Source organism: Aulonocara sp. 'chitande type north' Nkhata Bay, linkage group LG5 (assembly GCF_057382095.1).
Source record: "Aulonocara sp. 'chitande type north' Nkhata Bay isolate Kocher_YH1m ecotype deep benthic linkage group LG5, A_spYH_male_GT1.1, whole genome shotgun sequence".
Taxonomy (NCBI): domain Eukaryota; kingdom Metazoa; phylum Chordata; class Actinopteri; order Cichliformes; family Cichlidae; genus Aulonocara; species Aulonocara sp. 'chitande type north' Nkhata Bay.
In genome coordinates this window covers 46,802,595-46,830,312 of record NC_141348.1, presented here as the reverse complement: position 1 = coordinate 46,830,312, position 27,718 = coordinate 46,802,595, and the positions used below count along the sequence as shown (strand labels likewise).

Genomic DNA, 27,718 nt, shown 5'->3' with positions numbered 1-27,718 from the left:
TTATGAAACGATGCAGTGGCTGTGAATTTGCTGCAGACTAAATAATTGGATGCATTTTACAGCTACCTACAGATTAAAAGATACTGCAGTGTTAAAGCAATCGCAAAGCTTTTACAGAAATGACACATGCAGCACTGTCATGTAATTTCTAGCAGACTGCGGCTGTTATTTTGAATCTGTGAGCAACTTGTATACGTTACCGATGAGCGCAGCATGGGGTCGGCGGAAGGGAGCGCGGGCCCTCATCACATCTTTGATTCGCTCCACTTCCTGTTGGTAGCGATGGCGGTCCTTCATGGCTCCTTCTTTTGCCTCCTTCAGCGCACCCTCGAGCGCCTTAACTCGCTCAGCTGTAGACCGAAGACGTTTCTCCAGTTTTGGAAGCTCACAGCGCAGATCTGCATTGTCACGTACCAGCTGTAACACAAATCCGACATGTGCAAAAAACAAGCTATAACTACAGAAAGACAGTTATACATTTTCTATGATTCAAAGCACTTTCTTGCTACAGGCCTCCACTCTCACACACTCACACTCTGATGAATGCACCAGGGCAGCTCAGGGTTCAGTATCTTGCCCAAGGATACTTTATAAGCAGACTAAAGGAGCAGGGGATCAGTCCACTGGCTGCTAATTGGTAGATGCCCCATTTTACTTCCTGAACCATTGCCTCCCCAAAGAGTTGCTCATATGTTTTGCAATCTAAGAATTTTTTTTTACTAAGAATATAGTGCAGAGTACAAAAAGTGGAGCATAGGAAGTGTGTGACCATAACGTCCATTTCAGATCAGTTAGGGTCAAATGGGTGCAGTGGGGTGGAACAGAGAAACATCAAGTGTAACCTGAAAATTGTACCAGGAAGAGACAGCCCACAATTGCACCAGTGTTGTAAAGAGCACTACTTCAGTCTGAACTCTCCTGAACACAGAGCCAGTCTATCAGAAATCTACAACCGGGAAAAAGTAGGACAACTCTGTTGAATCATCTCCATTTAAGTTTCTGTTTTGAATTAAAATAATGGGCCTGAACACAAACAGAAAAATGAATCAATGAATGTTTCAAGGTATTTTAGAGGGGACCAGCATGGCAGCTGTTCCTCTACACCTCAGATCTCAGCAGAGCCTCAAAACATCATGAGAATATGAATTAGCCTAAGCATAGAAGGGAAGAATAGACTCACAATCCTCTTGAATATTGTGCAGCTTTGATGAGCAGATGCTGTAAACAGTTGCGTGACATTATGATAATCATCATTATGATTTCCCTAAACATGTATTAAATCCATGGGTGTAATGGATCTTTTAAACTGGGTATATTTAAAGGAACATAGTTGCTAGATGCTGATATGAGTGTCGGAGCTGTTGTTGGATCTTTGGATGTCCATGACACATGAGGCAATCTGTGATCTGATTTTCACTTGGTGAAAATGTGCATGAACAGTAATACCGAGACGAGTTGCTCTAACTTGCAGTTGTGCCGTTCTTACAGTAGCACCCCACCCCTGCAGCACTTTCAGCAGGATATTGTCTGACCCCACACTGCCAGAGTACTGCAGGTCTTTCTGGATCAGTAGTATATATCCAGAAATTCCCCGTCCAAGCATTTAGTCTCAGTGTGACTCCTAAAAAACACAACTGGGACATGGAGGGTCGATGCCACTGTACTCAACCAGGAACAGAGAGCAGCTCCTGATAACTGATCCAGACACCTGTGCAGTCCATGCACAGACAGGTGGCTTCTTGCATCATTCCAGAGGTGGCCATACCTTGTATTAAATATTCATATATATCAGCCTTGGCCTAGAAAATCCATATCTGCACTTGTCAGTTAATATTATCATGTGCCTATATTTCTGAAGTTATTATTTATGAAGCTAAATCAACACGAGGATGCAATGATTTAAATCTGCCTCATGCTGCATGTTTCCTCTAAACGCAAAAGTTAATAAGTGAGCACCTAAACACTGACGGTCTGCTTCTGTGTGATCATGCAAACTAATCCATACCCTGCAGAGATAATGAGCACTATAGCTGAGATTTTTTTCACAATGGGCAAAGTTATCTAGCAGCCAAAGCATTGATGTGTTTGGGATATTCACCTGTGGCTTGTTGGCGTTAGTTTGTTTGCTGGCGAGATAGTTTAGTGACGATTGCTCAGTTTTTACAGTTGACGGACAGACAGAGATGATTAAATCTGTGCAGCGGCAGAGAAACTTGCAGCTTTGGTGTAGTGGCCACTGCCCATTTGCAAGCATTATCACTTTACTGCTGATTTATGACCATGACTTTCACCTTCCATTCCCACAGTATCAGCAGGTGGTGGATGGGATGGAGTCTCCCAGCAGCCACTTTAGGATTGGTTTTCTGCCTGACAAACTGCTGCACTGCAGCTTTCACCAATCTGCCAGCCTGCAGAACATTCAGCACATCCAACACTTAGTCCACGGCGGTAGTCCATTTAGGAATATTAAAAATATGAGGTGTGTGCGTATGTTTATGACTTTCTGAGAGCAAGGTTGGTTTTCAGAGTTTGTGTGGAAGCCAGAGTGCGGAGAAAAAACCGAGAATGCCTGTTTGCACCTGCATCAGGAGTGTTCAAGTCTTACTGTTTTATACAGTGAGGCGTCCTTTCCCTGGAGACAGAGGGGGGGGGTTAACAAATCCTGCTGCTCTGTTTTCAAGGAGACTTTCATGTGAACTTGGTGTAGTGAGATGATCGATCGTGCTAGCGTTTCTTTTGCCCACAGGAGAGAAATGACAAACAGTGCACACAGCTCTGTATTTGAATTTGTCTGTACCTCTTTGTCCGCCGCACATATTCATCGTAGACATTTGATTTACTGCTGCTGTCACGGCTGGCGGAGGGAGCCGTGTGGTGTGGAGGAAAAGGAGGACCCAAGATGCAGCAAACTGATGATACGAGTGAGGTTTTATTTACAAAGGTGGCGGTGACAAAAACAGGCAACGAGGTATGAGTACTTTACAAACGGAAACCTAAACTGGGAGAAACTAAATAGCAAACCTGAGACCGTACAAAGGGGGTGCGGGGCAGAGGGACGCAGAGACAGGACACCATGGAACGCAGATGAATGCAGAAATACACGGATGAGTGCCGACGAGGAGCACAGGCAGACACCAACTATAAATACACACACCAGGTAATGAGGAAATGGCACACAGGAGGGGACACAGCTGGAACTTAATGGGCATAACGAGACACAGACCTACAAAGTAAAACAGGAAATCTAGAACCCGAACCGGACACAAGGGGGGAGGACACAGAATAACTAGAACAGAGGGAAATAGTCACAAAACACAAAACGCTGGGTCAACGACCCAGGACCATGACAGTACCCCCCCTCCAAGGGCTGGCTCCAGACAGCCCAAAACAAAAACAGACGACCAACCCAGGGCGGGCGGCGGGGGCCCAGGACGGAGGGACCAACACTGAACAAAACAAGCTCCAGCGGACCGAGGGAATTGTCCAAAACAAAAACACACATGCTGGAGTACCAGGACAAAACACAGTTCAGGAGGCCGGCCCAGAGGCTCACAGCTCAGAAGTCCAGGACAGTTTATCTTCTGAGGCCGGCCACGTCGGCGACACAGCTCCGAAAGCCGACCGAGTGGAAGGCAGCGGTGGCGGAGCGGAGGCAGTTCAGGGGGCCGACCGTGCGGACAGCAACGGCGGTGACGAGGAAACAGTTCAGGCGGCCGACCGTGCGGACAGCAACGGCGGCGTCTAGGAGGTCGTCCATAGTGACAATGACGCTCCACCAGCGGCCTGGCAGATGACCGCCGATGTCGAGGCGGCAGTTTGGGACCCGAAGGTGGCGTGGCCGTCGCAGCACCAGACGAGACCGAAGCAGAGGCTGGACCAGACGAGGCAGCTGATGAGGATGCTGAAGCAGAGGCCGGACCAGGCGATGCTGACGAGGATGCTGGAGCCGGGCCAGGCGATGCTGACGAGGATGCTGGAGCCGGGCCAGGCGATGCTGACGAGGATGCTGGAGCCGGGCCAGGCGATGCTGAAGACACGAAGGCTGGAGCCGGACCAGACGAGACTGAAGCAGAAGCAGAGGCTGAAGCTGGGCCAGGCGTGGGTGAAGCAGTGGCTGGACCAGGCGACGGCGTGGGTGAAGACAGAGGCCGCAGCTGGCGAGGATGGAGACAGAGGCTGCAGCTGGTGGCGATGATGGGTCTTGGGGCTGGACGGGCTCCTTGGGCCCCCCCAGCTGACGAGACAGGAGGCTGGACGGGCTCCTCGGGCCCCCCAGCAGGCGAGGCAGGAGGCTGGACGGGCTCCTCGGGCCCCCCAGCGAAAACAGTCTCTGGACCAGTGGGCACCGGGGCCCCTGGCAGGCACAGTTCAGAGCCAGCAGGCGCACGGGCCTCTGGCAGGCACAGAACAGAGCCAGTAGGCGCACGGGCCTCTGGCAGGCACAAAGCAGACTGCAGCTGCACAGAGCATCGACTCAGCTCAGGCAGCGACAGCCGGATGCAGTCCTCAGCTGGCTTCTTAACCTCCAGGGGTCCAGAGTCAGCCGGGGGCTGGGACCCAGCCTCTGGGGAGGCCCTGGAGTGCGTCACAGTCTCTGGGCTGGCCAGCTGTTGCGGACTGACTACTGCGTTATGTGGTGTGTCTCTCTGCTTGACATGAACAGGTGAAAAACAGTGCTTTTCCGGTTGGATGGACTGGACTTGTAGTACAGGCGGAGCTGGTGAAGATGGTGGCTGAATAGGTGGCTGAGCTGGTAATAACGCTGATGAGTCTCTTGCCAACTGAGCTATTGACTGAGCCACGGATTGTAACAAGGTGTCTAATAGGTCTGGCTGTGACTGTAATGGAGGTAGAGATTGAGTGGCTAACTGAGGTAGCGGCTGGGCAGCTGGCTCAACAAACACAGCCCCGGAATAAACAGTCATGCGAGCTGGCGAAACAGACGGAGTGTCTTTTCCACTCACCACAGCCGGCAGTTCCGAAGTCCCAACCTCCGGCTGTGGGGCGACGCGCCGACGGCGCGATCGTCGCTTCCTCCCGGGCAAAACCTCCGGCGGGCCGGGCAAAACCTCCGGCGGGCCGGGCAAAACCTCCGGCGGGCCGGGCAAAACCTCCGGCGGGCCGGGCAAAACCTCCGGCGGGCCGGGCAAAATCTTCACCGCCGGGCTGGGTTGGGAAGCGGTAGCGGCTGGAGGGTGGAGGTGAAGTTCGTTAAGGATGAAGTCCTGTGCGAGCGGGTGAAGAGAGTCGAGTAGCCAGCAGTGAGCAGACATCAGCTGCTGTAGCCTAGCTTCTACAGCGTGGTGAAGCTCTTCCTCCTCATGCTCCAGCCACAGGTTGACCAACCTGGAGACGCTGTCGATCACTTCCTCCCGAAACTCCTGGGACGGTGCGGATGCTGCTGGGTCCATGTTTGGTCGGCTCGTACTGTCACGGCTGGCGGAGGGAGCCGTGTGGTGTGGAGGAAAAGGAGGACCCAAGATGCAGCAAACTGATGATACGAGTGATGTTTTATTTACAAAGGTGGCGGTGACAAAAACAGGCAACGAGGTATGAGTACTTTACAAACGGAAACCTAAACTGGGAGAAACTAAATAGCAAACCTGAGACCGTACAAAGGGGGTGCGGGGCAGAGGGACGCAGAGACAGGACACCATGGAACGCAGATGAATGCAGAGATACGCAGAAATACACGGATGAGTGCAGACGAGCCGACGAGGAGCACAGGCAGACACCAACTATAAATACACACGAGGAAATGGCACACAGGAGGGGACACAGCTGGAACTTAATGGGCATAACGAGACACAGACCTACAAAGTAAAACAGGAAATCTAGAACCCGAACCGGACACAAGGGGGGAGGACACAGAATAACTAGAACAGAGGGAAATAGTCACAAAACACAAAACGCTGGGTCAACGACCCAGGACCATGACAGCTGCAACCCTGCAGAGGGGAAATCAGGCCCCCTGGTCAAAGGGAACCTGGTCATTGGTCTTAATTTTCAAACTAGGTGTGGACAGGTCAAATGTTTCCTGTTTCTGTCACTATAAATTAAAGTTTTGTAGGAGCTGTGTGCTGTTACCTGTTTGTGAACCTTTGTAAGCTGGTCCAGGTTGTTTTCAAGAAAGGAAATCTTTTGTTTCTGGGTGATGTATCCGCCAGTATCATCAGGCTCCATCTGTGCACTCTGTCGATTAAAAAAGGAGATGAAATAGAAAATAGAATAGAAAATGTCACCGTAACTCTAGACAGAACCACCTGTTTCTATGTGTTGAGTAAAAGGGTTTAGTTATGTCTCTTACTTTTCTAACTCGAGTTGTGAGGTCTTGAACGAAAAGCTTGCGGAGGTTGTGCAGGGTGTGGAGCTCACGAGCCTGCAGTGTGAATAAAGGAACAGAGAAAATAGTGCAGTTAAAGCAGTTCGAGAGGACTGAGTCATTGAATTGTGACAGAATTTATTAACTTACAACAGTTTCCTCCAGGCCTTTCAGATCCTGTTTTGATTGTTCGTGTCGTTCATGGAGGAATCTATAGACAGACAGATAAATGCTCAGACACAGACGCATAGAAGAGTCAAACTGAACTTCTCTTTATCCAAACGATTACCAAATTCTTGCCAGAATAATTCATGAATAGAGAACAAAGGCAGCACATAATGCCTGCCCCACTCATGGGCTGTTATCCATCTGCCATCTGATGCAATATGCTGCAAAGGTCAGAGTAGAAAGAGGCCTATTAGCTGCCAGCTGCCACCTTATTCTGAAACTCCATAATGGAGATACAAAGAGAGTCAGACAGGAAGAAAAGGACCAAGAGAGGAGCAGGCTAAGAAAGAGTTAACAGCAGAAGAGTAAGATACTGTAAATAGAATTCAGTCAGAGCTCCCGAGCGTGAGGAAAATAAATAGACAAAGGGAAGACAAATGACAGAGAGAAATGGAAGACGCAAATCAAAAGAGGCAGCTCAGCTCGCCCCCAGGCCTCCATATGGTGAAGTGTTTGAAAGCCGGCCAGGACAGTAAAGCAGCAACTCACGTCAATTCCTCCAGCTGCCGGCTCTTGTGATGCTCTCGGCTTCTGAGACGTTCAAAGTCACTGTGCAGTTGTTCTAGCTCCAGCTGCTGCCTCTGGTTACAACTGAAAAAAGGTGTTAAGTGACTCAGTCGTGACATCTTTTATATATTATCTTTTTATATTACAAAAACACAGGGATGTAGATATTAGCAACATAAGCACAACCCTTGGGATTTTTGGAGGAATGGAATTAAAAAAAATGGAGGTTAGTTTTGTTTCTAAGGCAGAGAGAACAGCGAGTGAGCTGGAGATTGAAGAGTGAGATGCACTGATGAGAAAAAAAAAGAATGAATAAGAAAGGACACATTTGTATTTTCTGATTGCTCCACAGTAGTTCTAAAATAAAAAATAAATACATTTGCAAAATGCTCGGGGAAGATTGGGATGGGATGCTACCTGGTCATTAAGTTTTTATTGACTCCTATTGCCACAAGCTTCATGCTATTATTTTCTCTGAGCCACACACCCACACCCCAAAGATTGATGCCCAACAACTTTTTTTTGTTTAATCATCTCTAGCAAACACTTCCAGTGAGTCACCGGTGATGATCACGTGCATACTTTACAAAAATCCCACATAGTATGCCTTTAAGTGTTCTTAGCTGCTTTTAACTGGTTTCCTTCTGATTTTATTTAATTAGGGTATCCTTACAAAACCTTTCTGTCACATGAGAAAAGAGCTGTCTGTTCCAGTCCCAGGCATATGGCTCCAGCTCAGTGGTGTGCACAGGAGCAAAAATGATGAAGAAGCACCATTAGTGCATGCAGTGTAAGGATTTATTTTTGCCCCTAATTCAAATCATGGCTGTACTGGCCAGACAGGCATTTTGGCAGAGCAGAGGGGCACTTAAGTAGCCCAAGTGTGTAATTAGGTCACAACTAGAGCATTGAAATGCCCCATTAGAGTATGGACACAACATATTTTTCAGTGGCACTTACCAAAAAAAGGGTGCACACCTGTAAACACTTGCATTTGCGTGTGATCCTTGCAATCTGCACTACCATTTAATGTATACCTACTTTTTGACATTCTCTTTAAAGGATCCGGAGGGCATCCCTGCTCCTGTTTTATATGCGTTCCACCTCACCGACATCCATCCTTCCGATCTATTTTAAAGCTGCTTATCCAAATCAGGCTGTGTGAGCAGGATAAGCAGAGCAGCACCAAATGTCTGTTCAAACTGAAATTCTCTGCAGCTGCTCCTTGGGTGTTAACAGATACTCCCAGGCCAGCTGGAAAATGTACTTTAGTCCCTAGAGAGGGTCTGCCCAGTGGTCTCCTCCCAGATGGCCACGCTTGGTGTAGTACATCATCAGAACAAGGTACCTGAAGGGATAGGATTTCATTTAGGCCAAACCAGGCCAGTGGCTCCTCGCATTGGGGTTGTAGCAGCTTGGCTCTGCAGCTTCCTGACCATGTAAACCACCCACACGTTTTCATTTCAGCCAGTCTGAACATTGGGGCTTAGACCGTGTTGAAGGTTTGAGAGATACTGAAAACATGTATTCCCAGTTTGAGCGTTTACAAACCACTTATGAGGGTAAAATTGAATTTCAAATTTGAGCATGCAGCTGTGTTGCTGTGGTACGGTAAGTTGTCTCCCTTAGAAAACATTCATGGCCTATATTTCCGCAGTGCCACGGTCTCAACGACTGAAAGAAATATTTTTCTATAGCATCCTTGTGATTTTTCTGCTGGAACGATTTGATTCTTTAACTTAAAATACTTTTCTTTTCAAACTCTTGCACAAGTTACAGATTTCCAAAAACTGAGTCTTGGTTTTGAAAAGTAAAGAATTTACGGTGAAGTACTCACTCAGTTAAGTCATCGATGATCTTTTGCTTCTCATTGATCTCGTCTCGCAGGCGGCCCAGTTGTTTGCTGTGCACCTCACGGTGTGACTCCATCTGCTGCTCCAGAGCCCTCTGGGGTATTGGCGACAGAAGGGGGGAAGAGACAGATCGAGTATCGTAACACGGGAGTCAGAGGAGAACAAAGTGACTAAATAACGAGAAGAAAATTACACGCACCGGTGCACATGTGGACATGCCAAACCACACGGGCATTAAACACAAACTTACACACCCCACGCTGTCCATACACTACCACTGACGGGACTGTGAGACTCGGCTACTGAAAGTGGAGCGTGACACACACAGGAACGCTCACACTCGTGTGCTCTCGATGCTCTCACGAACACATCCACAAATACAAGCAGATAATGAAAACAACAAACAACGCCAGCTGTTTAAAAGTGTCTGGCAGCTGAAAACTACATCTGTTTACTTTTATTTGGGAATTTGGCATCGCTGGAATTTCATCCTTCATTTCTGTCAAATCTTTTGACCTTGAAAAGATGTGCTGCTTTTTAGGCAAATCTCATTTTGATCAAGTCATTATGAATCTTTGTGGTTTTCAGTCACTTAACCCTTGTGTGGTGTTCGTATTTTTGTTACTCAGCCAGTATTCATGGGTCTGGTGGACCCGCTAGAGTTTTGGCTTTCCAAATTAACACTATCAAACAATTTTATGTTAAATTACTCAACAGATGTTTACTTCATCCCAATTACAAGACATATGAACAGCAAACATGGTTAATTTTTTCCCTTTACCTTTGTTAGATCACATTTATGAATTAATGTGCTTCTCGTTTTTCTTTTATATAAAATGTTATAAATAAATCAGTTATAATCAAGTGGAGTGAGTGGAAAGACACAACACATTTACACGTGAAAAAATAATTAATTGTTTAATTTTTCTTTTGAAAAAAACTGAACACGGGTCTCACAGACCCAAACACCATACAAGGGTTAATAGTTTGACGGCTGAATGTGAGGATACTCTGTGGCTGTCCTGTGGCCATGCTTCCTGTAACCATCTGATATTTGAGACTTCCTGTTTTGCTGTTTGCAGTTAATTGTTCAGGACACATGTAGATAGATTTACATTAAGATGCAAGACTAAAACATCATTGGATGTTCCTCTGACTGCTTTTTATTCGTTGTTTTGCATTCCCTCTTTTGCCTAGGCCTTGGTTGTGATTGGTCACTGGTATTTGGACTACAAACTGACCACAAACAAAAAGCAAACAGCTTCCAGTACTAGAAATAATGCCCATTGCCTACAGATTCGTCACATTCATATGCCGATATCTGCTTTTCATATTACCACTCGATGATTGTGAATGATGTAAAATGCTTCTAGGGGCCAGAATGACAATCAATAATCTGTGCAGCCACTACCTAACAAACTATAGCTGTTCCAGAGGGCAGTGAGTTATCATTTCCTTGCCGAGCTTGCTATGATTGCGTCTTTATTCTAAACTAAGGCAATGAGTTGAAAGCTGCAGTGTCTGAATGATTGTACAGACATCGAATTGTCATCTTCTTATCAACACTACCAATAAAAGGGGTTGAAAGCAAATTTCTGAATATATGAAACAATTTCTTTAGTTTATTAAATCATTCCTACAGTCATTTACACACTTGAGTCCAACTACACGTGCAGTCACAGGCAAACACACACCCTGCACACGCACACCTGCAGTTGGCTGAGAGGGTGCGAGAAAAGGTCATTACATCAAGTTGCTCTCACTGTAGTCATGGTTACCTTTATATCACAGGAGTTCTGGGCAGACGTGTGATTCTCCCCCCTGGTCACTTGTGACATGCTCTCTGAAATAAGCACACACACAGAGAAAGAGCAAGAGGATGGCGGTAAGAGGAGCAGATAAAAGCGGCGCGCACAGATGTTGATGATGGTGACCTGACTTTGACAGCACAGCAGTATCACCACTTCATGTTGACAGTGAAGGCAGCGTGATCTAAGTGATGTCTCGGGTGTGATAATATCTATCTGCAAATGACATCTATTGTGTCATGCAGATCTGATATTGACTCACTGCTGTTCCTGGTGTCTGATGATGAAATTACCGAGCGCTCTACCTCAGACCACACCGTGCGATCAACGTGACCTGCAGCACTTTGTGTTAATCTGCTTGTGTTATGGCTTGAGGACCGTCTGACTCGACTGCTGAGCAGGACTAAAATTGATTTCCCTGCCCTTAATTCCACTGGTTATTTAATGCCATTCTGTGAGACTCCATGGGAAGAGTGACTTACACTGCCTTTGGCCTTATTTGGGAATTGCGTCAGTGTACTGTGGGAGTATCTACAGCTGGACCTTGCACGAGTTTCAAATGTAAAATCAATCTATTAGTGCTGGTGTTGTGAAATGTTTGGGAGCTTAAGCTTTTTTGTGTTCTTGTTTTTCTTTTGCTTGACAGGACAAAAAGGCCTCTGGAAGCAACTGAAGCTCTATTAAAGATAGCAACCTGAAGCTACTTCCTCCCATTTCTAGCCCAGAGACACTAAAATGCAGCAACATATTTTCTGTCTTCTCACTATTTACTTTGTCCTGACGTTATTTGGCTTGACTGAGTCAGAGCACTGACATTATATTTAACTCCGGCATTTCACATCAGTAGTGGATTAATCTACTTACTTTGCAGTCAGTCCCGAAATGACAGCGTCACCACGTATCACTTTAACCCCTTTAGGATATTTGTTAATGAAAAATATGCATTTATTAGAAGAAAACTCTCTTGCATTTACTTCATTTGAGTTTATATTGAGAAAAGACCTGTTTTGCTGACAGTAAAGATTGGCTTCACTCCTGGAAACTTGTGTTTGGCTCTATTTATTGAGTGTAAATCTGTCATTTTTCTGGTCGGACCATATTGAAATTTTCTTCACCAAAGAGTCTGAATGAATACTAAAATCTTTGCTCCCAGTTTGCTTTTTTGCTCTCGTAGGTAAAACATTTTAACTTGAGCCTAGAGCAATCTATTATAAAAAGGAGTACCCACATACTACACTTGCCAAATTGAACTAATATTGACTGGCCTCAAATTCTCAACTCCACCGAGTATTTCAGCAACATGTGCTTGTACACTTAGACTCCAAAACTTGTCTAACTGACCAAGTCTCACAATCTTATATCCACCCAAAAAGTCTTTTTGATTTTGTTTTGAGAGTGAAATACTAGCAAGAGCACAACGAATAAGATCTTCTTTTGAGAATATATGTCTGTTATTTCTTATTTAGTTTATAAACCCTAAAACTAGTTACTTTCCCTGCATATTAGGCTCATTTATATCACCAAGACACTATTTGAGATGATATTGTATCTTAGACGTCCCAAAAGGTTGATTCTGTTTATCTGGACGTAGCGTTTTCAGCGGGAGAAACGTTTCGTTACTCATCCAAGTGACTTCTTCAGTGTCAGCTGACTGCAGGTTTCCCCAACTTTATAAACAATACAATGATTGAAGCTAGCACCACTGAATGAACATTGGGCTGTGAGGTCAGTTCCTCGATCATTAATATGCACATTTTCATGACCATTGATCAACAACCACTGATGAAATCCCATTAATCAATGGTCTTTGATCAATGAGTACCATTCACAGAGAGTTGGGGAATGGCTGCGATCACAGCACTGTATCTTAAAAGCATTTTTTAGCTGTGAAATCATTTTACAAGCCCTCCCAGTAACAGTTCACACACTTAGACTTTTGTTGTACAAACCCTAACAGCATGAAGGTGCTGGTATCCTGTGGGTTCTCCCCCCACAGTCCAAAGTTATTCAAGTTAAGTTAATTGCTGATTCTAAATTGATCGTGTTTGTTAGCCCTATGACAGACTATTGACCAGAAGAAGCATCTTGTTCAGTTGCTCTTGTTCTAAGATCATTTCTCTCAAAGTGAGAATGAAGCAACGCCAAAGGTTTATGAAGCACTTGTTATGAGTGTGTCAACACTTCTTTTAAGAGATTTCTCACTTGACTAAAGTTTAGACATTTTTTTTCTCATTTCAAGAAATCTTACCAAGTATTATTTTATTATTTTACTTGATTATAGTCTGGATTTTCTCAAATTACATATTTTTTCCTTATATTTAGCCAATTTTTGCAGTGTATTTAGTGATACTTATCTCTGTAGATGGTGGCTGCTCACTGACCAGTTATATTACCATTTTAGTGCAGACAAAAATACGATGCTGCTGTTTATATTGTCACTTTCATCATCATCAAAATCTGTGTTTCTCCACTGCATTAGATCATGATCAATCACCAACTCTAATATACTAAACTAAAATGAGTAAAATGCTTACCTATTATGCTGATTTCTTACTCTGTATTGTTTTTTATGCACACAACTGAACATGTTTAAAATAGTCGTTATTATCACCGCTATATTATCTTAGATCAACCTCTGTCTGAAATAAGGAGTTTGCCTCATCTCCTCTTATGGCCACGCTCCCTTCAAGTTGACTTTCTTCTGACTGGCTGCCTCTAACAAACAGAAGGTTGGAACCACAGGTGGGTGGTGCTTCTGTGTTCACAGGCAGCAATGTGGTCACAAAATTACCATACCATACCATCATCAGGTGTAACCATCAGTAGAAAAAACAGTTTAAAGCTTGATCCTTTGGCTCACATTTGTAAAAATGCTGACCTTATTATCTGAAATCTGAGAACCTCCAACACCTCAGCGACTTTGAATTTGATAAGCATTTAAAGGAAATTGATGGAGTCACTGTATAGTGCAGCAGAAAACTGAAACAATCTTTCAAATGTGGATAGTGTCAAAATTGGTTTTCCCTCTAGAGCCATGAATTTCAAAAAATCCTGTTAACCACTTGAATTTTCAAAATTTCGAAATGTGCCAATTTGCCCAATATTTCCAACTAAAGAAGCATTTTTTACTACAGAATTATTTCAACCTCCAGACACATTTCAGAGGTTTTACTTCTGATTTATAATCCAAGTCAAATTCATATCTTAAAAACTCTTTGTTTCAAGTAAAACAAAATAACCCCAATGACACGTATGTTACATGTTCGTGTTCTGTGCTCTGCCCTCTCCTAGTTTAGTTCACAGTAAATGGACTGTAATTTACAAAAAACACCTTTTTACCTACAACCTGCATACGCATACATCTTTAAACCCAGATGGAGGTATCAGAGGAGACTCTTCATCTCCCCAATACTTCAACATACAAATGCAAATGTCAGCAGATGTGACTGAAACAAACATTATTAACTGTACTACTACACACCACACCAGTGATATCTAATCATTAAAAACACAACTTCTAAAGTGTACTTCCACATGGTTGAATACGTATGATTGAACGATATGATAATTCAAAAAGGCAAATCAAGTTTATTTGAAAAAAAAAATGTTTGGCTAATGAGCTTTATTTAAAAAAAGTAATCAGAAAAGAGTAAACGTACCAGTTTAGATACTTGCGCTGCTTCACTAGTGTGGGCTATAACAAATGTACCTTGAGCTTGGAGTTTAGCCAGCTCCGCAGTCAGAGAATCATAGCTGTCCTCCAGCTGTCTCTTCCTCAGCTCCACGTTCTGCATGTACTCTGTTAGAGAGCGAATCTTCACTTCGTGCTGAAAGTCAGAACATCATATGCAAAAAGTTTAGTGACGAGCAAAGACCTCTACCCACGAGGACACTTTACATCAAGGATAAAATGCACTTTTACTTTTTGTTCACTGAATATTTATGATCTCTTGTCACCGGGGAGTGTAGTTTAAATACCACAGTTAGCGAAATTTGAACCGTGGCTTCAGGCCACTACATGAACACAGAATATAAAACATGCAATTATTTGAGAATTATGACCCTGTGCAGACTAAAAATGTCCAAAGCAAAAAGAAAAATCCACCCCACAAAGAGTTGGGTCATGTTAAGATGTTGGGAGTAGCTACACTGTGTTTTAAAGCTTTTCAGCCTTTATTATGGCAGGAAAACTGGGAAAAGACATGCAGCAAATGGCTCAGGCTAGATTTGAAACCAGGGCTTTAAGACACATGGGTCACCTGCCCAAGCCGGTGAGCCTTTTGAAGTGTTAATTGATAATGTTTCAGTATCAGTATCACCAGTATTTCTGTCTAGTACCAGATGAACAAACATTTGTACCCCCATATCATTTTATTTTAGTTTCTACAGTTCATCTAGATTTAATAATTCAGTTCAATTCAATCGATTTGGTACCCAACAACAACACATGTATCCGTCAGTTTGCAATCTTACCTGTGAAATGAGAAGGTGACATGAAGACAGTTCTCTGCCCGTCTCCTCCATCTTGCGGTGACACTCGGTTTGTAGGTTCTCCAGGTGGCGACAGCGCTTCACCATGGACTTCACCTCTGACTTTATCTTATTAATGTAGAGGCGAGCCACTGTGAACTCTTCCTCGATCGCTCCGGTGATCTCCACAGGCTGGAGACGAATGAGTGCGAGGAGACAGTTAAATAAAAAGAAAAAATCAGTCTAGTAGATGCTTGATCAGGATTGAGTGGGGACTGTTTAAACACAGCATGGGCGTTAAATCAGTGGAAAGGGAAGCATCTTAGAAACACGCTGGCATTTTGTATGCACAGCCATTAGGTTAATGGTCTCATTTAGCAGATGTAGCAACTCAGAAGCTCCGAAATGAAGTGTGGAGGAAAATGTATACACATCAATCTAAGCACTACAGATGATAGCGGATGTGCATACACGACATTCTGCATATGCGAGTGGTATACTGACTATATTGAATAATGTAAAGCTGTTGATTTAAGTCACGTCTATAAACACAGATATTTATTTTAAATGCTCATTCAGAGCATAAATTTACATGGATGCCAAACCAATCAAGTTAAAGAGAAATGCCTGAAAAATGACACTTTATCAGCAAACAGAAAATATTCATATGCACACACATGCACACGCACACATATATATATGTAAGTTTTTTTAAATGTAATTGTCTCCTTTTTGGCAGATCTACCAGAGCGCTTTGTCACGGCTTTATGCCAGAAGATGCTTTGCATTTCACTTTGTTGGTATTTACTGTCTCTCTTGGTTTTACTTGCTTTCTTTATTTCCTTCCAGCCATTTGAGATTGTTTGGTCATCCCTCATTAATTTCTCATGTGGTTAATTACTTATGTGCACCGATCAAGCATAACATTCTGACTATCTATCAGAATCAACATTAACTTTTAAAAAAATAAATAGCATTAATGTTTTCAGCAAATTGAGCTCATCTGTTGGACTCGACCACATGGGTCAGCACCAGGAAGCCTTGGCCGCCCACGACTTGGACCACTTTTGATGGATACTGACCACTGCAGACCAGAAACATCACACATGAGTTGCAATTTGGGAGACTCTCTGACCCAGTCGTCTAACCATCACAACTTGCTAATATCCTCACAATAGCCCCCCCCCCTTAACACATCATCTCTGAAAGCAAAATGTTCCCTGGTTCCTTAATATATCCCACCCACTAACAGGTGCCATGATGAAGAGATAATCAGTGTTATTCACTTCACCTGTCAGTGGTCACAATGTTCGGGGTATTTTTACTCTGGTTTTTCTCGTTGTTAGCCATCATCAGTCCATCTGTGTTCATCTCCAAAATTTACTGCCAGCGTTTTCTCTCATGTTTCCTGCGGCTGCTTTTTGAGTTGTTTTTCTTTGGACTATGTTGTCCTCAGGCTTTGCGCTTGACTAGACTCCGACAAGTCTAAATAAGCTCAACACTAAACCCTGCTTTTGTTTGTGCTTTCGGGTCTTCTTTTGAATTTCTCTGAGTTCCTTTTCTACACTGATACTTAAATTTAGCTGTATATTTTCTTGCTTTGACATGAGAATCATCTTTCTCATTTTACCTACACCACAGTTGTCGCTTTCATCACAAAAATGCACTCTATCCACGTCTGTACCACTCACCAACTTGATGTCCTTGTTTCCAACGATCGTGCTAAATTCACTCAGGTCCCTCATGAGCCCATTAAGAATCTCAGCAATGCGTTTTCTTTGGTGGCTGCTCACTTCCTGGATACGGGACAGCTCTGCCTCTAAAGCCATGAGATGAGCCTGCGGAGGGCGGAGTCAAGCAGATAAGAGGTGTTAGGGAGAGCCGTTGTGCTAAGGCGAGAAACTCCAGAAGGTACATGCAAATACGAAAAAAGACAGAAATTGTGTAGGGCAGACTCTGAGAAGTGGTGATTAGATTCCCTGAATCTGCAAACACACATGGCTGCAGGAGCATAACATAGTAGCCACCAAATTATAAATCAATAAACTGCATGAAGAGGAGTGGATGGCATCTGCGCTCAATAACATCTGAGAGAGTACACGGTGGAGTTTACTTTATTATTTTCCATTCTGCACAGCAAGCAGATTCTAACCAGGGCTGGAGGGCAAATGTGCTGCAGCACAATGAAACCATTTGATCTCAGTCAGGTTTGACAACATAACATTAAAGACATTTCTCCTACTCACACATGTGAGACCAAGAGTTGGGTAGTAGACTGAATGACCTATGACCCTAAACAAGATGAAGAAGATGATGATGACAAGAAAGAACAGGTAGAAGAAGAAGGAGATGAAGAAGAGGAAGACTTTCCATAAAGGTGTTGTTCCAACGAAGAAATCTGAAAGCATACCGACTTGTTTATGGGGTTTCATTTTATGAGTGGCTCATCTGTCACCAGTGAAATATTCTACTTGAGCAATTTTTCATGGCACGTTTTATGTTCTTGCTCCCCAGTTCATCAGTCATTTCAAAGCACCATTAGTCACCTTCTTAAATACTCCTTAATCAGCTCTTCCATCTTCATCTCTGTGATTCACTTCAAGCTCTGTTACAGTCTTCCCGGTCACTTCTCATGTCACAATGTCATCTTAAGATAAACTAAGGTAATAATGAGCTGAAACTGATTCTTATATAAACAAGTAAAACATGGGATGATGAATAGAGTTGGTTCATTGACGTGATGAATGGGCTTAATCATGTTGATAAGAAATGGGTTTCAATGGCCAGATGGATGAATTATGGTGTTTAAAGTAGCCGATCAATGGCAGTGATGGTGAGCGATGGCACGGACACCTGCAGAAGAAGCGACAAGTTCCCACTAAAAACAAAGATGAAGGCAGCTGCGGGGATGACGGCCATGATGAATGTGCTTCAGTATTCCCAGAGCTTTTCCCATTTCTACTGTAACAACTGGAAAGACCGACGTGCCTAAAAGTTCAAGACTGAGAAACATTTCCAAAAGATTTTGATGAGGGGATTTCTTTTCTCTTATAGCACCACCTGCATTTACCAGCACTGAAATCTTATTTGTATTTAGTTTCATATCTTGTCAAAGTCTCAGACACTCTCTGTGCAGGATCAGACAGGTCAGAGCAGAGCAGACTGGAGAGGCTATAGAGGCTATTGAGGAGAAATGAGGGCTTCAGGCAGGTTTAGCAGTCTAAATGGTGGTTCTGTTGTCAGATGCTCAATCAGCTTCTGCTCCTGAGATAGACAGGAAAAGACAGAAGGACACGTGCAGCAGACTGAAACACACTGATGAAATATTGAAGAGGATTTAATAAGAAGGTCAAATATGGTCACTTAAATCACTGAATAAGTCAGGAACTGCACGAAGCTCTGACCAGCTCTGCCAGTGGTCTCCTCTTGACTTTTATCTATTATTCACTTTATTTGTGCTGCAGAAGGACAATTAATACAGAGGCTGGGCTTATTTAAATAATGTGCTTTATGTTGCTAAAAGATTTATTCAAAAAGCCTCCTGGAAGTCAGACCCACCATTTTCTTTGAAAGCTCCTCAGCCAGGAGCTTGTTCTGCACGCTCATCTCCTCGACTCATTCTGCTCAACTCTCTGTAACACTTTCTTTCAACTGTGAGGCACACTTCCACATGACACACGTATTGTTGAATATTTAATAGGTAATAAACATCCATCTATATGGTAAGAAATTATTCAAAGCCCTCGATGTAACTGAAAAAACCTGCCTGTAAATTATCACTGTAAGTTTTCTTCTACCAGACAACGTTGTGTGCATCAGGGATATACTGCAACCAGGCTTTGATAGTTACTGCAATACTTTAACAGTTATCCAAATTGTAAATATAATCAGATATATATATAGAATAAGGCAGTAAACATTACAAAATTTATGGGAAAATTGCTACTTTGAGTAAGAGTATTTTAAATATTTATATAGTGTCAAATCACAACAATAGTCCCCAGAAGGTGGTTTATATTGTAAAATAAAGACGTACAATGATACAGAGATAACACTCCAACAATCAGATGACTCCACTATGACAAAGCACTTAGCAACAGTGGGAATGGTAAATGGTAAATAGCCTGTATTTGTATAGCGCTTTACACTACATTCAGTCCTCCACACATTGGTGATGGCAGCTATATTGTAGCCACAGCTGCCCTGGGGCGCACTGACAGACACTGGCACCATCGGCCCCTCTGACCACCACCAGTAGGCAATGGGTGAAGTGTCTTCCCCAAGGACACAACAACCGAGAGTGTCGGAGCCGGGGCTCGAACCGGCAACCTTCTGATTACAAGACAAACTGCCAACTCTTGAGCCACGATCGCCCGTGGCTCAAGAGTTGGCACCAGGAAGGAGACACTTCCTTTTTTACAGGAAGAACCCAGTTGGGGTGAGGAGAGACAGACATTAATAATAACTAAAGATTAAATACAGAGAGGTGTGTAGGCACATGGTGAGTGACGACAAAACACTCAGTGCATCATGGGAATCCCCCAGCAGTCTACACCTATTGCAGCGTAACTAAGGGAGAATCCAGGGTCACCTGATCCAGGCCTAACTATATGCTTTAGCAAAAAGGAAAGTTTGAAGCCTAATCTTAAAAGTAGAGATGGAGTCTGTCTCCAACACTCCTGAATCTAAACTGGTAGTTGGTTACAAATCTGAAGGGTCTGCCTCACATTCTACTTTTAAATACTCCTGGAACAACAAGTAAACCAGTCTGAAAGTGAGAGAATCTACTGGTGTGAAATGGTACCATGAGGGTTTTAAAATGTCTGATTATTCAAGACCTTGTACGAGAGTGTAGTTCAGTTTAACAGGAATCCAATGAAGAGATGCTAATGTGCTACAAATGTTGTTTCTCCTTCTCTGTCTTTATGTATATTTATTAGCAGTTTAACAGTCAATGTCGCTTCTTCAGCAGGACTGTGTAGGTGTGGTTTGACTCAGAGTCAAAAAATAGCCTACCTATCTGACGGGTTCATAGAAATATGAGACATTATGTGTGGCTGAACCCCACCCACATCCAACCAGTGAGAAGAGAGAAAAAAACGTAAAAACAGAAAGCTCCCATCACACAAAAGCAAGACTTTTTCAGACCATGACTACTGAAAACACAGTCACTGGAAGGTCTCGATCCAGAAAGGCTGGATGTCTTTTCTGTGAAAAATACATTTAATCAAGCAAAGTCAGAGCTGTGCTCTCTGTGGAGAGTCATAGTGCACGACATTGAACCAGCAAAAAAAAGAGAAAGAAAACAAAAGAAATCCCAATACTTCACTTTTTCTTTGTTATCTTCATGGTAAATGGTAAATGGCCTGTGTTTGTATAGCGCTTTACTAGTCCCTAAGGACCCCAAAGCGCTTTACATATCCAGTCATTCACCCATTCACACACACATTCACACACACTGGTGATGGCAAGCTACATTGTAGCCACAGCCACCCTGGGGCGCACTGCCACCATGACCACTGGTGGCACCATTCATCAGAATTTTCTCCTTATCTTCGTTACATGCAGCTTTAATTTTACTTATCTCACTAATTGCATTTTGAACCAGTAGCTCAGCATATTGTAAGATGGAGGCTTAAATGAAGAAATGATTTTATTACAGAGAGTTCCTTTTCTACTTTTTTTTTGCAGTTTGCTTCCTTGTAAACACACCAAAGCACAACATCTGTCCATGATCTATTTCTTTATTTTAGCCACAGAACTTTGTTGCTAAAAGATTTATTCAAAAAGCTTCCTGGAAGTCAGACCCACCATTTTCTTTGAAAGCTCCTCAGCCAGGAGCTTGTTCTGCATGCTCTTCTCCTCGACTTCTAAGCTTTTCTGGTCATAGTTGACCGCCAGCTCCTCCAGGGCCTGAAGAACCTCTTTTACTTCGGCCTTTGCGGATTCATTCTCGGCCTGCAGCCTGCCGAGCTCCGACTGCACCTTCTCACTGTCACCTCTGGACGATGCGAGAAGCTGAGGGGCAAAGACATTCGACTTATTGCAAACTGTAAATAGAGAAAAAACTATTTTAAAAGTGGAACGGTGAAACTTCCCTGCTGAGCGCAGAGCAGAGCTGCTGGGTCTTAACAGAGTTATCCTGTTTTCTGGCATAAAGAGCTAAATGTCTGCACAAACCCTGTCACACAATATTCAAGCAACTGTACAAAAGAATAATTTAAAGATTGAGAGATGGCTTTTGTGCCACCATGCTGTTTGCTGCACTGCTGCAGCCCACTGTGGGTCATTTCACTGAATGGAAGCCATTAAATGTAGATGTTCTCTGCTTGGAGTGCCGGCATATTTGCACTGCAGCATACGGCTTTTATTTAGATAAATGAATGTAACTTTGCGTTACTATAAACAAACCACGGTTGGGTAGTTAGGACTGTGTCAGTTCAACCCGCAGCAGGACCATTTGGGAAATGATTGAATGAATTAAGTCCTTTTCATCGCAAAGCCTTTTTTAGGTTCTCTTCCTCAACAGTTTAGCCTCTCCTATGAAAACACGCTGCAAATACGTCTCTTAATTGGGTTTTAATGGAGTCTTTTAATTGCTGTTCTTCCTACAAGTACTGATTTACTTACTTGCAGCAGATATTTATGTGATAAAGTGACAATTATAGATCAAATCCCTAGAGAGCATGTTTATTTGTCAGCAGCAGTGTTCAGTCATGTCAGCAAAAAAAACAACAATCGTTCCCCGTGTAAAAGTTAGGGAGCAATTTCTAAAACGAATACTTAACAAGCTTCAGTCATTCTTCAGTCTTTTCATCGATTCTTTTCTGCGCTGTTCAGCCACTTAATTCTATTCTAGATTAAACCACTGCTAGCATGTAGAACACAGCAACAGTGATACACTCACAATTAAACAATGACAGTTTAATTTCTTCAAGTGCTTTTTGGCACCTGAAAGGATTTTTTCTGTCAGTAATCTCACGGGCAGGATAATAAATGTCTCACAGCTGACTTCTATTCACAGTGCAGTTTTCATTTCCACATTCAAAGACACTGCAGCCCACCGTGAGCTGTTTAACCAAACTGATGAAAGGAAATAAAACCAAGATCCTTTACCTCCTCCTGGTCGAGCATCTGCTCCTTCAGCTTCTCCACCATCTGGCTCTGGTGGTTGATCTCGTCATCCTTTAGTGGGAAAGACACACACACCCACAGTCGTATTATGTGTTCAGTTTCCATTCACAACTATACGCTTTAAACTTACAATAGACGACAGCTGCATGTTGGACCGGATACCCATACATCTTTTTTCACCATAACTGGATCTGCCACTGTGCGCACATTTTAGAAAACGAAGGCCTGATTTATGACAAAAAGGGAACGGCATCAGCAATTATATGGGCAAAATGATCGATCAGTAACCCGACAAAAGAAAGAGAGTGGCTTCATCAGCATAAAAAAAGTCAGAGTGAGACCAGTGCCCATATATAAATGACCATCAAAGTGCCTTAAACTTTCATTCTCTCTAATTCCCAGAGGTGGTGAGGTGTCTTCTTTTAAAAAAGTAATTAAATAAGAAAAATGCCCCAAAGCCCTGATTTCTGTCTCACTGGAAAAAAATACGGGCTAAAGTAATGAGCATGTTTTAATTCTAAGAACACTGCATACCTTCAGACACCTGCAAAGAAAAGTAGAGATCAGAGACAAGGCTCCATCTAGGTTATAAGCCAGACGTGTAATTACTTTATCTTATATGTGCAGATTATGAGTCAGATGAGCATATGCAAGCTCCAAGGCCAGCCTTCAGGCTCCTCATAACAAACAGCCATTGATGAGCTTTCTTAATAATACTGCAGTACTTGTAGTTCATGTAAGGTTATTGGACATATGCAGTCCAAGGTGTTTGACTGTGGTCGGAGGCTCCACAGCTTCCCCTCTAACAAGGAGGTGAGCTCTCCTCCTGAGCAGGTTGTTGTTAGCAGCCAGAAAATAAGTCCAACAAAGACACAAACACACTGTAGATATAAGCTGTTTGCCACAGAAACAAGATCCTGGAGGACAGTATTAGTTACACTACATATGTTACCAATATGTTACCAATGGTAACAGTAGAAACTACTAATACTGTAATCTGTGATTCTTCAGGTGTTTGATAATCTAAAGAAAACATCGTGCTTTGCAGACCAAAATGCAGAGATGGCGAACAAAACCATGCTTGTCAGGGCCCTGGGTCTGTGCGACCCAGGATCCCTGGGCAGTCATGGACTGGTGATATTATATGTATTTTTGGTGTTGCTGCTGCTCTTCTCCATGCTTGTAGATGTGAGTGTGTGTGTGTGTGTGTGTGTGTGTGTGTGTATATATGGGTGCAGGTGTGTATGTACACTGGTTTACAGGTGCCTTCAGGCCTGGTGGGTGTGGCCCTGCTAGGGGACTGGCCACACCCGAAGCTACACACCTGCCGCTGATCAGGGCTCGTCGGGGGAGCTACTTAGGAGAGTCTTGGAGCTCCCACCGACGCGGGATCATTCCATGAGACTCCACGTTAGTCATCCAGTTGAACTGAGTTAGTGTGTGTATGCCCGCGGTTATATGTTTCCTGACGGCTGCGTCTATTGTGTCCCCCAGGAGAAGTGTGGAGCGCCAGACAGCACGAGGGGTGCTGAGACACGGGAGCGGAGAGCACTGAGACACGGACTATTCACGGAGAGACACGACACGGGAGTCAGGGAAAGCACGGGGATTTATTGTTGTTTGTACCATACACTGTAAATAAACGCACTGTTTGTACATAGAGCACCGCGCCTGGGTCCTCCTTCCCCACACCTCCCACGGTTTGCCATGCCGAACCGTGACAATGCTGGATTTTTTTTCCAGCTAATGAAAAGCACAAAATCCACTGGGAGACTAAACAAACTCTAAAAACTATCTGAAGACAAGCAGAGAACATTAACAGATGCTGAGACAAAGACTCAGGGTAAGACAGCACTTTTTGGGCAATTAGGAAAGTGGACACAGCAGGTGCAGGTGACAATAGTTAAAGACAGAAAGAGAAGTAAAACTAAACACAATACACTAGAGGCAAGCAACTATCAAAATAAAACAGGAAATGAGACCTAACACTAAGTTATAACACAAACTAAACACTCAAAAATACTCAGATCAATAATGCAAAACTATAACACCAAAAAACCAAAAGGTTAAAGAGCCGGGGTCATAAGAAGAGGAGGAGGATTTTTAATGCTTGGCTCTACAGAAGCTGCGGGGTCAGTGCTACCAGAGAAAAACAATAATATATATATGTCACATAGTGATCTGCAGCAGCTCGCACACGCCATGCGAGATGATGGGACATACGAGGTACACCGCGACTGAGTGCAATAAAAGAAAAATCCCAGGTATCTGCTATGTATACATTTGTATCCACGAATACATTTAACATATAGAATATCATGCATCAGGTCTGTTATAACTGTACCACATCAGCAGAGACAAAATAAAATATATGCATCCCCAGGGATACATGAATACACAGGGCAGTGTGTGCATTCACACAGCAGGGCATGTACAGGAAAACATGTCAGTATATGCTTCTGCATATTTAAAGGAAAAATCTAGTAATGAAAAAGTAAAATGACACATTATAAAACCGCGTGTGTACGCAGAAGTCTTAAATAATTTAAAGCTTTAACACTTTTCAGAGTTACTACTTCCTCTGTGTTTGCTACATTACTCACTACTATGTGTATGATCCTGAACTCATTAACATAAATAATGTATGCATGACACAGTCTTTGAATTAATGTGTGCATAACATTACAGAAAACGCAGCCGTGGTGTGTGAGGAGCTCTACGTCCGTGCACAAACCATCCTCGTGCACTGTTCGTTCATTACCTTATCGTCTAGCTGTTTGTAGAGCTTGCGAATCTCCTCCTCGTACTTTTGCCTCTCCTCCTCAGAGATATGAACCACAATGGAGGAGGCAATAGAGCAGGGGGTGCAGGGGGTGCAAGGAGTGCAGGGGCTGCATACGTCAAGAACTGACTCCTCAGATTCTGGAAGAACCAGGGGGGCATCCTCAGATCCTTCACACAGCTGCCCCGGCACAGCAGCATCCTCACCTATACACAAGGGAAGATTTTTTCTCAGGTTTTGAAAATGTGCTGCTCTTATCTCTCCTGCAAATCCTACTGTAAGGATTAATGCATAAAATGTGATTAGAAGGTTAATCCTTAGTTTAGTAAGTGCCCCTAAGCACAATGCAGTGTGCCAAAAATGAGTGTTCTTTACCATATACCGTATTTCCCGGACTACAAAGCGCACCTAAATATTAGCCGCACAAGCTAAAATCAGGGGAAAATCCTGTTTTGTACATACATTAGCCGCACCTGACCAAAAGCCGCAGGTGTTTCAATGTTGACTTATCATATGTAAGAGAATATGCACAAAGGGAATTGTCAGGAAAGAGATGGCTGTTTGGAGACATCACTTTTATTAATATTTTGAAAAACAAGTTATGGGTACATATTTGCACATGTAGTACATAACAATAACCTACAGCACACCAGAAAAATAGATTCAGACTACCTTTTAGGCTCAGGTGCAGTGACACGGCTGTAACAAGAAGAAAAGTCAGTCATTCACCATCTTTCTCTTCTTCCTACGCACTAAAACCACCAAAGTCCTCTTCTCCAGTGTCGGATACAAACAGGCTCAGGATGGCTTCGTCATCCACTCTTCTTCTCTCCTTCGTTGTCACTTTCAAAACCAAAGAAATCCTCGTTGTCAGTGTCAGAGTCGAACACCCTCTGAAGGGCCGTGGCGGTGTCCTCCTCTCCATCATGCAGCAGTCCAGCCCTTCAAAATCCGTTGGTGATCGTGGATGTTTTCACACTTTTCCACGCTGTCAGAATCCACCGGTGGAGTTGGGCATAACTTGCTTTTTGGGCATAACTTGCAAGTTTATCGCCGCTCATCATCCACGACTCCCGCTGAACGCGTAGCGCTACTTTGAAGTTTGTTTTTCGCGCTACTTCGTACGGCACTACGTTGCCTGGCGGACGGACATGTGACTAACATACCACTCTTGAACCCCGATCCTTCCGCCAGGCAACGTAGTGCCGTACAACAGCGGAACACACAAAACAAATCGTCTTACGATATGACAAAAATCACGGACAATCCATAGAAAAGCCGCACCTGACTAAAAGCCGCAGGGTTCAAAGCTTGTGCAAAAAGTAGCGGCTTATAGCCCGACATTTACGGTACTCTGATTGAACAGCAGTGCAAAATACAATATATACACAACAGACATATTATCAAAGTGTCAGTTGGCTTGTGAGAGAAATAATTACGCAAACTCTACACCTCGTGGAGGGGACGGTAAAATGTCTGCCTGCAAGCCTAGTGCCCTCCATTGGAAGTATTAAGAGGTTTATGACATGTCTTTATAAACAGTGAGAGCAGAAGGTTAGGTGAAAGACTTCAGTCTGTTCATTTAACAAATAGTGGGATTCTTATGTTATTAGATATGATCCTGTCACATAATGAATTACTGAACACAGTTTACTTTATATGGAAAGACAGAAAAGCTGTAAAGTATGTCCAGTGATTACAATCACTGTCCACTTTGTTAGGTACACCTGTTTAACTGCTTTTTGTCACAGTTTTTCAGTCAGCCAATCACACAGCAGCATCTCAGCGTAGAGTTGTCGGTGCCAAACAGGCTAATCTGGGTGTTTTCAGAGTGCATTTTTCCATCCCACATTGGATGGTCTGAAAAATAAGAAAGCAGAGGTTCTCTATGTGGAAATGCACCCATGCATCCCAGACTATGCAGAAGAGCATTTGAACCTCGAAGCAGATGAGCTACAGCAGCAGAAGACCACACCACTGCAGGAAACCGAGGTTACAGTTTACACAGGCTTAAGTAGAAGATTGGAAAAACATTGGCAGTCCGACGAGCGTGATAGACGGTAGGGTCAGAAATGGTGGAAACAACATGAAGGCATGAATCCATCCTGTCTTGTATCAACAGTTCAGGCTGGTCGTGGTGATATGGTCGGATATTTTTCGCCTACTACAAATTGAGCATCATTCAGAGCCTACCTGAGTATTGTTGCTGACCCTTTATGACCACGGTGCATCGATCATCTGATGGATGCTTCCAGCAGAATAATGTACCGTGTCACAAACTGACTTCTTGGACATCACAATGAGTTCACTATGCTCAATTGACCTCCACATTTGCCAGATCTCGATCCGACAGAGCACCTTTAAGAGGTAGTGGAACGAGAGATTCACATCATGTATGTGCAGCTGCCAAACCTGCACCAAGTGTGTGACGACGTCATGTCAATATGGACCAAAACCTTTGATGAATGATTCGAGCAACTTGTAGAATCTATGCAATGAATAATTAAGTCATCTCAAGGCAAAAGGGGAGGGGTGTACCTAGTAAAGTGTCCAGTGCTTGTATTTTTTAGGGTTAAAAAACAGACATAAATTAAGAAAGAATGAGTTCCTTTTG

The 27,718-nt window shown here is 43.4% G+C and overlaps 1 protein-coding gene across 2 annotated transcripts in view; it reads right to left on the bottom strand.

Annotated features, from left to right (window-relative positions):
* Positions 1 to 27,718, bottom strand: part of LOC147331514 (kinesin heavy chain-like) — a 74,957-nt gene that overhangs the window by 9,210 nt on the left and 38,029 nt on the right. For both annotated transcript variants that reach the window (XM_086293909.1, XM_086293910.1), the window contains exons 12-24: positions 25,084 to 25,310; positions 22,305 to 22,373; positions 21,000 to 21,206; positions 16,880 to 17,026; positions 15,192 to 15,380; positions 14,428 to 14,545; positions 10,689 to 10,753; positions 8,895 to 9,004; positions 7,040 to 7,141; positions 6,473 to 6,533; positions 6,308 to 6,379; positions 6,088 to 6,192; positions 201 to 417 (exon numbers count right to left, since the gene is read on the bottom strand). In XM_086293909.1, the coding sequence (XP_086150035.1) occupies positions 201 to 417; positions 6,088 to 6,192; positions 6,308 to 6,379; positions 6,473 to 6,533; positions 7,040 to 7,141; positions 8,895 to 9,004; positions 10,689 to 10,753; positions 14,428 to 14,545; positions 15,192 to 15,380; positions 16,880 to 17,026; positions 21,000 to 21,206; positions 22,305 to 22,373; positions 25,084 to 25,310 (1,689 nt within the window). The remainder of the gene's footprint in view (positions 1 to 200; positions 418 to 6,087; positions 6,193 to 6,307; positions 6,380 to 6,472; positions 6,534 to 7,039; positions 7,142 to 8,894; positions 9,005 to 10,688; positions 10,754 to 14,427; positions 14,546 to 15,191; positions 15,381 to 16,879; positions 17,027 to 20,999; positions 21,207 to 22,304; positions 22,374 to 25,083; positions 25,311 to 27,718) is intronic.